The sequence below is a fragment of the Pelobates fuscus genome, chromosome 2, assembly GCF_036172605.1.
Source record: "Pelobates fuscus isolate aPelFus1 chromosome 2, aPelFus1.pri, whole genome shotgun sequence".
Lineage (NCBI taxonomy): Eukaryota > Metazoa > Chordata > Amphibia > Anura > Pelobatidae > Pelobates > Pelobates fuscus.
The window spans coordinates 9,502,187-9,516,388 of NC_086318.1; the positions used below are offsets into that span (position 1 = coordinate 9,502,187).

Here is a 14,202-nt window from a genome sequence, read left to right on the forward strand (position 1 = left end):
AACAACATAAATAACAAAATAAATAACAGGTGGGAATTGCACTTGTGTGTCACTTATTGAATAGGGTGCTCGTTGAGCATATGAGTGTCAGGGTATGTTGGAGTAAGTACCATTTATGTGGCCGTATACTCCTTTTTCAGGTCATTGAGATCAGATTGGAGTAAAAGGTCTAATAGTGAGGCATGCTGGGTGTAGGCCTGACTTAAGTCAAAGATAGTCTAGCCAGGGTTTCCAGCAGTCAGGATATTGGGTGTATGAGTTCGATAATGAGTAGTTAAGTTCCTCCATGCCCCTTATGCATTTATCTTTGCTGATCCAATGCAGTTAAGAGTTTTATGAGTTTTCCACTAGGTTTTGGGCTTTGGGTAGAGGAGGAAAAGCATGGTCTTGCTGTCTGTCGACAGGTGAATTTCGGAGATTAAATGGATGAGTGTGATTATTCTCTTCCATTAGGATTTAATTGGTTCACAAGACCACCATATGTGGCATGGGGTGCCTCTAGAGTGCCTGCACCTCTAAAAGGAGTTGGGGGAATTGAAGAATAAACGTTGTATGTGCGTGCGTGTCTAATTATCTTCTTGGGTGGTGTTACTTAGAGAAATACAGAATAAATTGGTGAATAAGCATTTGTAATTCTTTATCTGTGAAGGAGATGTGGAGATCCTCGGCCCAACGTGATATATAATTTGGGTGTGAGGGTGGCTGTTGTTTTGGATGCAGGCTGCATGTGGCTCACAGTGAACATACTTGCAGCCCACCTGCCCTGTGGCCGCTTTCAGCTGTGGCTTCGACCAGCCGCAAGACAGGAAAAATATTTCCTGATTCTTCCTCTCCCGACCACAAGAGGGGAGAATGTCTGCATGGCTGCTGAGCAGACCAGAGCACCCAATCCCGCTTCCCTCCTGCTCAGTGTCAGCCACTACCCCTTCCCTCCTGCTCGCAGTACCAGCCACTCCCCCCTCCCTCCTGCTCGCAGTGCCAGCCACTTCCCCTTCCCTCCTGCTCGCAGTATCAGCCACTACCCCTTCCCTCCTGCTCGCAGTACCAGCCACTCCCCCCTCCCTCCTGCTCGCAGTGCCAGCCACTCCCCCTCCCTCCTGCTCACAGTGCCAGCCACTCCCCCTTCCCTCCTGCTCGCAGTACCAGCCACTCCCCCCTCCCTCCTGCTCGCAGTGCCAGCCACTCCCCCTCCCTCCTGCTCACAGTGCCAGCCACTCCCCCTTCCCTCCTGCTCACAGTGCCAGCCACTCCCCCTTCCCTCCTGCTCGCAGTGCAAGCCACTCCCCCTCCCTCCTGCTCACAGTGCCAGTCACTCCACCTTCCCTCCTTCTAGCAGTGCCAGCCACTCCCCCTCCCTCCTGCTCACAGTGCCAGCCACTCCCCCTTCCCTCCTACTCACAGTGCCAGCCACTCCCCCTTCCCTCCTGCTCACAGTGCCAGCCACTCCCTCTCCCTCCTGCTCACAGTGCTAGCCACTCCCCCTTCCCTCCTGCTCACAGTGCCAGCCACTCCCCCTTCCCTCCTGCTCGCAGTGCCAGCCACTCCCCCTTCCCTCCTGCTCACAGTGCCAGCCACTCCCCCTTCCCTCCTGCTCGCAGTGCCAGCCACTCCCCCTTCCCTCCTGCTCTAAGTGCCAGCCACTCCCCCTTCCCTCCTGCTCGTAGTGCCAGCCACTCCCCCTCCCTCCTGCTCTCAGGGCCTGCCACTCCCCCTTCCCTCCTGCTCGCAGTCCCAGCCACTCCCCCTTCCCTTCTGCTCTCAGTGCCAGCCACTCCCCCTTCATTCCTGCTTGCAGTGCCTGCCACTCCCCCTTCCCTCCTACTTGAAGGGCCAGCCACTCCCCCTTCTCTTGCTGCTCGTAGTGCCAGCCACTCCCCCTTCTCTTCCTGTTTGTAGTGCCAGCCACTCCTCCTTCTTTTCCTGCTCTTAGTGCCAGCCTCTCCCCCTTCCCTCCTGCTCGCAGTGCCAGCCACTCCCCCTTCCCTCCTGCTCACAGTGCCAGCCACTCCCCCTTCCCTCCGCTCAGTGCCAGCCACTCCCCCTTCCCTCCGCTCAGTGCCAGCCACTCCCCCTTCCCTCCGCTCACAGTGCCAGCCACTCCCCTTTCCTCCTGCTCGCATTGCCAGACACTCCCCCTTCCCTCCTGCTCGCAGTGCCAGCCACTCAGGCTTCCCTCCTTCTCGCAGTGCCAGCCACTCCCCCTTCCCTCCTGCTCACAGTGCCAGCCACTCCCCCTTCCCTCCTGCTCGCAGTGCCTGCCACTCCCCCTTCCCTCCTGCTCACAGTGCCAGTCACTCCCCCTTCCCTCCTGCTCACAGTGCCAGCCTCTCCCCCTTCCCTCCTGCTCGCAGTGCCAGCCACTCCCCCTTCCCTCCTGCTCGCAGTGCCTGCCACTCCCCCTTCCCTCCTGCTCACAGTGCCAGCCACTGCCCCTTCCCTCCTGCTCACAGTGCCAGCCACTGCCCCTTCCCTCCTGCTCGTAGTGCCAGCCACTGCCCCTTCCCTCATGCTCGTAGGGAGGGGGGGAATGTATTGGATTTGGAGGCAATGTATTGGATTTGTGGGCAGAGTATTAGAGTGGGAGGATGAGCAGTGTGTTAGATTGGGTCTACATGGAGGCACTGAACGCTCCCCATGGAGATGCTGATTGGCCGCAAAGTGTTTTGCCACACATGCACAATAGCCTCCCAATGCTTTCCTATGGGAAAGCATTGGATTGGCTGAGATCATCAAGCTTCAAAATAACAAGATAACGTCATTTGTTTTTTACAGCTGTACAACAGCCTACTTTCACCATTTCAGTCCCATTACCAAACTTTTCTTAATATGTCAAGGTAGTGGGACTGAAACGTTGGTTATATGCAAATGCCCGTCTCCTTAGAATAAATTGGCTCTTTTGTTTAGTTTGAAGCCCTACGAGCGCGAGGACGTCCAGTGTCAGGCAACTTGTTTTATGCTGTACTTTTCAAAATAAACCTACATTTCTATGAAAACTGAAGTTGTTTTGGTTTTTGTGGCCCACATAAACGTACACCTTGTTTATTTGGCCCGTCTTGGCCTTTGAGTTTGACATGCTTGTTGTCGAAAATCAATAGGTGTTTGCATTTCATGGACTGTTGTATAGTTTCTTGAATTGTGAAAGGTAGGGAGGTGCATAGGGAAAATATTCGGTTTGGTTCGGCATTCCAAAATTCGGGAATTTAGGAATTTAGGAATTTTTGAATTTCGGGACTTCGGCTGTTCTCTTGCAGCTGCTTAGTAGATAACTCCCTAATTCCCATTGGTCTTTCAGCCAAAATTACTAATACCAAGTAAAAATTACTTAGTATTAGTAAATTCTGCCCCTACTCGCTATACCGCGAGTAGGGGCATGTCTATTAAACAGTGAGCACCCTGAGCGCACTGTAAAAGTAAAATAAGGTGGGGGGGGGGGGGGACCTAAAGTAAAATAAGGGGGGGGGACCTAAATTATTAAATATTAAATATTGTCCTCCCCCTAGGCCCACACCACTGAGCGGCGAGTGGGAGCCCTAAATTAGAATAATGGGGGAACCTATTGTCCTCCCCCCCCGGCCCCTAACCGTGAGCGGCGGGTGGGGGCCCTAAATAAAAATGTAACCCCCCCAGGTGACTAGGGGTCCCCAAACCCCTAGTCACCCCTGTGGCGAAAGTGACCTTGCCACTGGTTTTTGGAGGGGCCTGTTTGCCAGCCTCCTGCCCTGCGACTATGGCCCTGGGATGTATTGCCCTTCTAGGAACTGATTTTGGCATATTGTATTTTATTATGCTGCTGCTGGCCCTTTAAGAACCATCTGGGGACAAACTGTGGAGTTACTGGGTGGCCACCATTTCATGTATCAGAGGCACATGGTGAGAACAATGAATGAAGCACATGGTGATAACAATGGATGGCGGCCATTTTAACTCACAGACACTGTTAGGACTTTTCTACACGGTGCCATCTCGCCGGTATTTGGTGCACAAAGACATCGTGCAGTAGTTTTAAACTATACAACAGGGGACACATTATACAGTAATTATTTTTCATATAGCCTGTATATGTTTGGCGGAATCTGCATTAAACTGTATCTTCCAAACCACTGAACGGATCTGGGTGAATTTTGGATATGTGGTTCACCCAGATCCCCCGGTTCCGAGGATTTTTATGGGGTTGTTCCATGTTTTGGGGTCCCTGTGATATGTTTTATAAAACTGTATTTCTCTGCCTGTGATAATTATTTTACCCATTGTGTTCAATAATCATATCACAGGCAGAGGGGAGGATTTTGTGTGGGAGTGTCTGTGTGTATTGTACGGATTGATTGGTTGTATTTCAAAACCCTGTGGGCATTACTATGTTTGTGGATTGTGAATAAAAGAGGCTGTATGTGCCAGTACAGTCAGTTCTGTTTGACCTCAAAACGAAGTGTCGTCTCGTTATTGGGGGAGTTGGATTGTATGCTGATTGCCAGGAGTGTAAGCTGATTGTATGCTTCTCCCGCTCAGCCGTTTACAGCATTCATATGCTTGAGAGCATTCGTATGTTTCTCCAGTTCGGTGGTTGTGGTGTCTGCTGCAGGGCTTGGAGTCCTCAGGAAGTGCTAGGAGCATCCTTCAACGGAGGTACCCAGTCAGGGTGCCAGGTGATCCGTTACAACCCACTTCCCAAACAAAATTAATTAACCCCTATGTGATGGACCCTCCGTCAATCGATGCTCCTAGTGCAGGCATAGGCAACCTTCGGCACTCCAGATGTTTTGGACTACACCTCCCATTATGCATTGCCAGCATTATGGGTGTAAGAGCATTGTGGGATATGTAGTCCATAACATCTGGAGTGCCGAAGGTTGCCTATCCCTGTCCTAGTGCTTACCAAGGACCATCAGCACAGCACCAGACACCATAAGCACTGCAGATCCCACGCTGGGAACGCGCCGTCCTCTACCCACCCTGGACCTACGACAAGGCTCCAGGTTCCAGTGGGAGACCCTCTCTTTCTCCAGAGATTAAGCAGGAATATCTCTTAAAATAGCTTAGTGATTATAGCAAGGGGAGTATACAGAGTATAGCAATCCCCAGTGTAGATGCTGCCTTTTCCCCCACACATGAGATGAGGCTCTATGATGAGGGTAAAACAAGAACACAGCTGTCTGAGGGTTTATTGTCTCTTTTATACTTGTTTTCCCACAAGGTTACCACCCACATGGACCCTGTGAAGCACAGGACACAAAGTTACAACAGCCAATGGCAAAGTTACAACAGCCAATCAAAACAGGCCTGTGATACAATCAACAAACACAATGGACTAACTCAATTACCCACAGTCAGAAAACACATTTTTCACAAAACACAGAAAACACCCCAAAACACCACATATCCCCACAAATTATACATCCCTGGATAGCCCTGATGTTTTGACCAACCGCAAGCATGGATTTCATGCCCCAAATAGTTCCACAGATTTAGGCTGTGCGGCCAGTCTATATTCTCCTCTATCCTGGAGATAATTGGCTTAAGTGGCTGTGGTAACTTAATTATCTGCAGGTACAGGAAATATCTCTAAGTCAAAAACTGTTACAAAAAACACATAAAAATACATAACTCTTATAATACAATGTTTAACCTATGTGTGCAACATATCCCCAGATAGCTTGGATCTGAGCCCTCAATATGTCCGAAAAGCACTCAGATCTCATGAGTACAATTGGATCGCCATGGGGTTAAACAATAGCAATGGCTGATGGGAGATTGAGGAGGGACAAGGCAGCCAGTTTAAACTGGTATAGCAGTGTCCCTGGGACAACGCCCTGCTGGAGAAACAATAGGACAGGAAAAAGGGCGAGGGAAAGAGGCACATTTTCCCATGGAAGTCAATATTAAGCATGTCTTTTTGCAGGGCCCATTGTCTTTGGGCAAAAGGCTGGCCATTAGTCCTCTCCAAAAACCAGTGGCGAAACTGCTTTCATCACACCCTATCTACACCCCTCACCCTAAAAATAGTGAGGGTGGACCAATAACTATGTACCTGTAAATAAATAAATAAAACTTACCATTTGATGTCTTCTTTTTTCTAAAATCTTTTTTTTTAGCACCAAAAAAGGCCAAATAAAAAACCATAATAACCGTCACACTTTATAAAAAACAAACCAAAAACCTGAGCACTTGCCCCACCCTGCAATAAGGCTTAGAGCACCCTGGTTGGTTGGTTTAAGCCATCCAATCAGAGTGCTTTGACAGGTAAATGAAGAGACTGACAGGTAAGTCTCTACATTTACCTGTCACAGCACTCTGATTGGTTAGCTTGAAATCCAACCAATCAGAGTGTTCTGTGTCATTTTACACAGCATGGGAAAGTTCTTTGAAATTTTCCCATGCTGTGTAATTTGACTCATAACTCTCTGATTGGTTACTTCGCACGCTGTGTAAAATGACACAGAGCTCTCTGGTTGGATTTCAAGCTAACCATTCAGAGTGCTGTGACAGGTAAATGTAGAGACTTATAAATAAACAAATTTAGACCACCCAAGTGCAGTGTGTGTACAATAAATAAAACAGTGTAACAAAGGATTCCTCTCAATCCTCAAGATAAATGCAAAAATAAGATACACCTAAATATATAAGCAGAGAAAAGAAAAAACTCTTAGATAAATAGCATATATCAACAAATGGCCCCCTGTATCAATATTGCACTCACAGACTGAATTAATTTTACAGGCTCATCAAATAAGTTAGATTTTCACGGATCCACCATCCCTCAGATCTCCATGGATTCATGCAAGAAATATATAAATTGACATAGTACAGCACTGTTTGTAGAAATCACACGCATTATTAGGTACACTTACAGTCATGGGCGTCCGCAGGAATTTTTCCAGGGGGGGCATAATTGTAATGACATCCATGCTTGGCCCCTTTTTGACAGTGTCATGAAGGGGAAGAGCATAGTCATTATCGCATAAAGCCAGGGTGAATAGCGTTTTCACAACTATGGTGTCAGGAATACGTTTGTGTTCCTTTAAGCAAATTCATTTACCTGTCAGAGCACTCTGAATGTGTTCTAAGTGCTTTAAGCCTAACTGCAGGGCGGGACAAGGCTTTATAAGCCTTCCCCCACCCTGCATAGCTCCGTGTGAGCGGAGCCCTCCATGGGTGAAGATTCATTTTTTTTTTTTTTTTTTTTATTCTTTATTTTTCGTGTGCTATTTTGGACAAATGGTATAACATATGCATTCAAGGTAGGCATTAAAATCGTTTGACGTTAGCAGGTACAGAGTGCATTGGTAGTGTTTCTTGCACATATTTTATGTATATGAGGTGAGGTTGGTTGTGTGCTCAGGTGCCGTGAGGCGGTGTAGGTGTGCCGTTCCAGTGCCATATGCCCTGCCGGGACGATTGTGCTCTGCGCCTTGGCGTAGTAGAGGGTATGAGTGTCTATCTTTCCAATAGGAATCGTATGTCTGTGGTGTTTGGTAGAGGGTGTATGCTATTGGCAAAGACTAGTGTGTGTGTGGGGGTGCCTACATAGTGGTCTCGTCTCTTGCCTGGGTTCCGTGAGGGTGGGTGTGGTGCAGCTCCGGAGTTTCTCCGATTTCCTAGGTATTGGCGTGTAAGGGTGTGTTGGTATGCGTCTGACCTGTATGCGTTGAGTGACATGTGTCATAGTAAGCTTTGTAGGTGTACATTTAGCCATATTAGTTTACATGAAGGACATGGTAGAATCAAACAAAACTGAATAAACATAACGATAACATATGAGCGGAGTGCTTTTAGCCAGAGTCCTCACTCAGCTGAGTGTTACTGCTCCATAGTAGTAAGCACAGTTCTTTCAGGTTAGGGCTGCTGGGCGTTCGTTGCCTCTCGGGGTAAAGGGCATCGATCTCTCCGGGTCCCAGGCGTGTGAGCCTGAGGTAGTTGCTCTCTCCTCAGCCGGCACAGGAAGCCCCATAGTTTGCAGGTACGTGGTTGCTTCATGTAGAGTGGACAGTCTCTTCGTGCTTCCATCTTTGGTGACTAGTAGAGTACGTGGTAGGGCCCACCGGTATTCTATGCCAGCGTTGCAGAGTTGGCTGGTCGCTGGGCCCATCGATTGACGCCAAAGCATCGTGGTGCGGGTTATGTCTTGGTAGAACGTTAGTTGCGCGTTTTCAAAGTTAAGCGGTGTTTTACCCCGGACTTCTGTCATTACTCGAATTTTATCGGTGGTCGAGTGGCAGTGGACTATCACGTCCTGCGGGGCTCCTACCGGTGCTTGCCTCGGCGTCGGGATGCGGAAGAGGCCCTCAAAGGTGAGTTTCCTGATGTAGTGGGGCAATTCCGTTAGGTTGACAGAGTCGGGGATGCCCCTTATCTTAATATTTAGGCGCCTGTGTCGGTCCTCAGCCTGGTCCGCTCTAGTTAGGAGCGCGGTTTGGGAAGCTTTTAGTTGATTCAGGGTTTCTTTCAGGCCCTGTACCTCCTGTCTGAGATCCAGGATGCCGTCTTCGGAGGCCTGAGTACGAGCTGTAACCGCTGTGATTTCCGTCTTGAGTAAGTCCAAGTCTGCGGCATGAAGCTGCCGCATTTCGAGTAACAGATCTGCTATATCCTGTTTTGTGGCTGGAGTTTGGTTGGGTACTGATATCTGCTCCGCTATCAGCGGTTTGGTTTGTGTGGTGTCTGTGGGCCTTTCTCTCGTTCTCTCGGGCCCTCAGGTTGCCCCTGCATCACCTTCGTGGCCTGAGTCCTGAGTGTCCTTGTTTATATTCAGTGGGGTCTTTTGTTTTTTTTTTGCCCATGACTTCGGTGGGCCGTGGGGCGTGCTGGGTCTGGTACGGTGGAGAGTATAGGTATGACTCTGTCCACTCCGGTATTTCCCATGTGGCCCGTGTGTTGTGCGGCTCGGAGTAGGCCCCAGGCCTCCGACGTGTTTTCCTGCTGGGTTGCGGGAATAAGAAAGGCATCTGGTTGTAGCTCCCCACCGGGTGTGTCGAGGTGGGAAGTTTGCACTTTCCGTAGTGTGTCGGGCGCGGTATTTCATTCCGTCTTTTGGTCTCCTTTGTCGGAGCTCTAGTTAGTTGCGGCCATTCTGTTTGAGCGCTAGGCTCCGCCTTAATTTCTTTTTCTGTCTGATTATTTGTTTTCTTTTTTACTTTTTTGCGTTCAGGGTTTTTTTTTTCTTAAAGTGTGATGGGTATTATGGTTTTTTATTTGCCCTTTTTTGGGGCAGAAAAAAGATTTTTAGAAAAAAGAATACATCAAATGGTAAGTTTTATTATTTATTTACAGGTACTTGGTTATTGGTCTCCCCTCACTATTTTTAGGGTGAGAGGGTAGGTAGGGGTTAATTAATTTTGTTTGGAAGGGGGTGACTAGGAGTTCGGGGACCCCTAGTCACCTAGGGGGGTTACATTTTTATTTAGGGCCCCCACCCGCTGCTCAGGGGTGGAGGCCGGGGTGGGGGGAGGACAATAGGTTCCCCCCTTATTCTAATTTAGGGCTCCCACCCACCGCTCAGGGGTGGGTGTCAGGGGGGAGGGGAATAGGTCCCCCCCCCTTATTCTAATTTAGGGGCCCCACCCGCCGCTCAGGTGTGGGGGCCGGGTGGGAGGACAATTGGTCCCCACCCATTTATTTTACTTTAGGGCCCCCACCCGCCGCTCAGGGGTGGGGGCCGGAGTGGGAGTAGAATAGGTCCGTCCCCCTTAATTTACTTTAGCGCCCCCACCCGCCGCTTAGGGGTGGGGACCGGGGGGAGGACAATAGCTCCCTCCTTATTTTACTTAATGGCCCCCACGTGCCACTCAGGGGCGGGGGCTGGGGTGGGGCAATAGGTCCCCCCTTCTGTTTAAAAGCCCCCACTTGTGTGGCACGGGTGGGGGCTCGGGAGGGGAGACTTTTTTTTATAGCGGTATAGCGAATAGGGGCAGAATTTACTAATACTAAGTAATTTTTACTTAGTATTAGTAAATTTGCCTGAAAGACCAATTTAGGTCTTTCAGCCTTTTGGTAGATAGCTCCCTAATACTGTGGGAATTAGGGAGTATCTACTTATTCATTCCCATCCATTGACAGGCTAAATAACTTTGATTTTATATGAATGTGTTACTTGATTGTTGTAAGTATTGCAAATGCTTACAGCTGAATCCTGGCTATAGTTACATAGTTATATAGCTGAAAAGAGACTTGCGTCCATCAAGTTCAGCCTTCCTCACATATGCTTTTGCTGTTGATCCAAAAGAAGGCAAAAAACCCAGCCTGAAGTGCTTCCAATTTTGCAACAAACTAGGAAAAAATTCCTTCTTGACCCCAAAATAGCAGTCAGATGTCTCCTTGGATCAAGCAGCTATTAACCCACTAATTAGAAATTGTATCCCTGTATGTTATGTTTTTGCAAGTATTTATCCAATTGCAATTTAAACATCTGTATAGACTCTGATAAAACCACCTCTTCCGGCAATGAATTCCATATCCTTATTGCTCTTACTGTAAAAAAACCTTTTCTTTGCCTTAGATGAAATCTCCTTTCTTCAAGCCTAAATGTGTGACCTCGTGTCCTATGTATAGCCCTGTTTATGAATAGATTTACAGATAATGGTTTGTACTGGCCCCGAATATATTTGTATAATGTTATCATATCCCCTCTCAGGCGACGTTTTTCCAAACTGAAGAGATTTAAATTTTTTAACCTTTCTTCATAACTAAAATGTTCCATTCCTTTTATCAATTTTGTAGCTCGTCTCTGCACTTTTTCTAGTGCCATGATATCCTTCTTTAGAACAGGTGCCCAAAATTGCACAGCATATTCAAGGTGTGGTCTTACCAGCGATTTATAAAGAGGCAAAATTATATTTGAATCCTGAGAATTTATGCCCCTATTTATACATGACAAAACCTTACTGGCCTTATCAACGGCAGATTGACATTGCATATTGCTACCTAATTTGTTGTCTATAACAATTCCCAAATCCTTCTCGTGTGTGGTTATCCCTAGTTCACTACCATTTAGGGGTATAAATTGCGTGTGCATTCTTAACCCCGAAGTGCATAACTTTGCATTTTTCTACATTAAATTTCATCTGCCATTTTAGTGCCCAGTCCCCCAATCTATCCAAATCCCTCTGCAGCAAGGCAATATCCTGCTCACATTTTATTACTTTACAAAGTTTTGTGTCATCTGCAAACACTGATACATGGCTTTCAATGCCCATTTCAAGATCATTTATAAATATGTTAAATAGAAGCGGTCCCAAAACAGAACCCTGAGGGACACCACTTACCACTTTTGTCCAGCTTGAAAATTTGCCATTTAGGACAACTCGCTGTACTCTATCCTTAATCCTTATGTTCTACCCAAGAACAAGAATATTCATCTAGACCAATTTCTTTTAGTTTGAAGACTAACCTATTGTGAGGAACCGTATCAATGCCTTGGCAAAATCCAAGTAGATCACGTCCACTGCAACACACTGATCTATATTTCTACTTACTTCTTCGTAGAATGCAATTAGGTTAGTTTGACATGACCTATGTTTCATAAAACCATGCTGATTATTGCTAATAACACAGCTCTTCCCAATGAATTCCTGAATATTATCCCTTAATAGCCGTTCAAATAATTTCCCAGTCACAGAAGTTAAGCTCACAGGTCTATAGTTTCCAGGCAAGTATTTTGAACCCTTTTTAAATATAGGAACAACATCTGCCTTCCTCCAATCCTCCGGTACAATACCTGAAACAAAAGAATCTTGAAAAATTAAATACAGAGGTTCACTTATTTCCCCACTATGTATGTATACTTTTTATTAAACTGGTATACAGTGTAACATTCTTCATTCTTCCACTGGGTATATTAGTACTTCAGCAACTTTGGCAAATTCGGCACTTCGGAACTTTGGCAATTTGGAAATTCATCTATTCGGACATTCGGAAGCATCTGAATGTCCGAATTGCCCCAAATTCGTCTGAATTGACATTCGGAACGAAACGAATTGCACATGTCTAGTCTCAGGTTCCCCCTAGTAATTGTGGAGCTGAGTTAATGAAATATGTGAGCTGTGAATGGCAAACATTGTGCATGTGGGTGTGTGGGGTACAGGGTATGATTTCAGCTAATAGCCTAATTTTTTGATCAGTAAGAATGGAGCAGAGTGTAAGGTAAGGGGAATTGTGATAGGTAGAGAAAGAGGCTGGATTCATGCCCTGGTGGAACTGTGGGTTGTAAGTTAGAGGAAAGAGAGGTGAGGGGTATAGGGATATATTGGAGAGTGGTCTGATTTGTTGCTAGATTCTCAATGTTGGGGAAATGGTGGGGTGGAAGGATGGGTTGAGAATGGTTTTACCCCTCTCTTGACACGGAATGGTGCACAGCAGAGCTTGGAAGCCCATATTTTGCTGGTGTACTCAGTGCTTTTGATTATTGGGTCATGGTCATTCATAAATCCTCGTTAGGATTACTGCCTTGTGATAGGCTTCCAAGTTGGGCAAACCTAAGCTTCCCTGTAGTTTGTGGCCCATAAGGCCTTGAAGGGAGATTCTGGGGTGTTTGTGCTCCCATAGGAAAGAACTGAACAGACGTGTTATGGTTGTGAAGAAGGATTTTGGTAGAGCAATGGGCAGGGTTTGTAACATGTACAACAATTTAGGTACGGTGTTTATTTTTAGAAAATGCTCTGAGCAAACCAGCCAAATAACGATTTGTGCCATGTGGCCAGGTCTGTCGCTATAGATTGAAGGAGGGGACTCGATCTTTTACTAATCTATTTTTCCTTTGCTCACTTTGATCCATTCTACTGCCTTCAATTATTAACCTCATTATCTCCATTCTTTAGATTTAGATTTACTCAATGTGTGTCCTCCGTTTGATCCCTCCATCTGTCCACTGGCCAAACCGGGACCTGATGAGTGTAAATTCGACAGTCCGTGTCCAAGTGGCAAAAAATGCTGTTGCTCCAACTGTGGCTGGAAATGTGTAACCCCCGTGCAAGGTAAGCGAGAATGTTCCTTACATGTTTATCTGCACCAACTCAAACTCATTTCGTATAGTATATTGAGCACATCATGGCTTCTCATTTTCTCCATTATCTTTGGTTTTATCGCCTTCAAACACTTTACCTCCTTGTATTCTGCTCCACAGATCTCTCTCTGGACAAATGCCACCTCCCAGACCCTTGTTTTATAGTCTCCTTCCACACCTGCTCTGTCCAGTCACACATCCAGTCCAGGCATCTCGTTGGCCAGTTCTGGGATCCTTGGATTTCTCTATACATTATCTACAACTATCATTCTATCTATGGACTTTTCATATAGTTTGTCCACCTAAATACTTTTCTATGTATCTGCCATCTTTAACTTATTAAACATAGCGGTTTTATCCTACGGAACATCTTCAGAATCCCTCCATTCTGCTCAATGTGACTGTATTTCAAATTCACTTGTAACATATTGCCTGCGTTGTGTCCTTTTTGCAGTAAGACCTGGGCGCTGTCCCCCTATTGTAGTCAGATGTAAGTTCCCACCACCGAAGCCCACATGCCAAGCTGATCGTGACTGTCCAGGCAAACAGAAATGCTGTAATATTTGTGGGAATAGCTGCTGGGATCCAGCAGAAGGTAATTCTGCATGATAAGTGTGCATAATACCATAAGGTTTCATGGCTCACATTTCACCAGAGCACCATTACCGTGATTATTAGAAAATGTCTAACTAGTTTCACTTTTCCTAAAGCCCATATTTATCCACTGAATCTGTGAAGATGTTCTATATATTGGTAGGCATCCTTTGGCACTCCAGATGTTGTGGACAACATTTCCCATGACGCTCTGTGACGTACCCTGCAATATCCCTTTCTACTGTTATTTTCCCCGCATTCAGTGGTTAAATCTACCTAATACCTACCACACCCCTAGCTCATTAACCTCAAAATAACCACAAAGTTAAGTGCTCTCCCTGGACAGCCGCCGTTTATATAACCGAACAACACGTGCACTGGAAAATGGCTGCCATCTTGTCTCCCAAAAGAAGGCAGCGGTAAGTGGTCATTGAGTGTCTGGAACTCCAAGCAAGACACTCAAACCCGCGAACATGGTAACATTGTACCAACCCTGCTTCTATTCCCAACAAGCCAGGAGAGCGCTATACGGTGAAAACTAGATGAATAATTGCTACATATGAGCCAGGGGAACTGTTTGGTATTTCATTTGTTTAGGGACTCCCAAAAGTGACTGA

At 46.6% G+C, this 14,202-nt stretch overlaps 1 protein-coding gene across 1 annotated transcript in view; it reads left to right on the forward strand.

Moving 5' to 3' along the window:
• LOC134586018 (cysteine-rich motor neuron 1 protein-like) overlaps positions 1-13,727 on the forward strand; it is a 158,884-nt gene extending 145,157 nt beyond the window's left edge. Inside the window, exons 23-25 of the mRNA XM_063441520.1 lie at positions 12,807-12,962; positions 13,446-13,586; positions 13,702-13,727. Of these exons, the coding sequence (XP_063297590.1) occupies positions 12,807-12,962; positions 13,446-13,586; positions 13,702-13,727 (323 nt within the window). The remainder of the gene's footprint in view (positions 1-12,806; positions 12,963-13,445; positions 13,587-13,701) is intronic.
• The last annotated feature ends 475 nt before the right edge of the window (positions 13,728-14,202 follow it).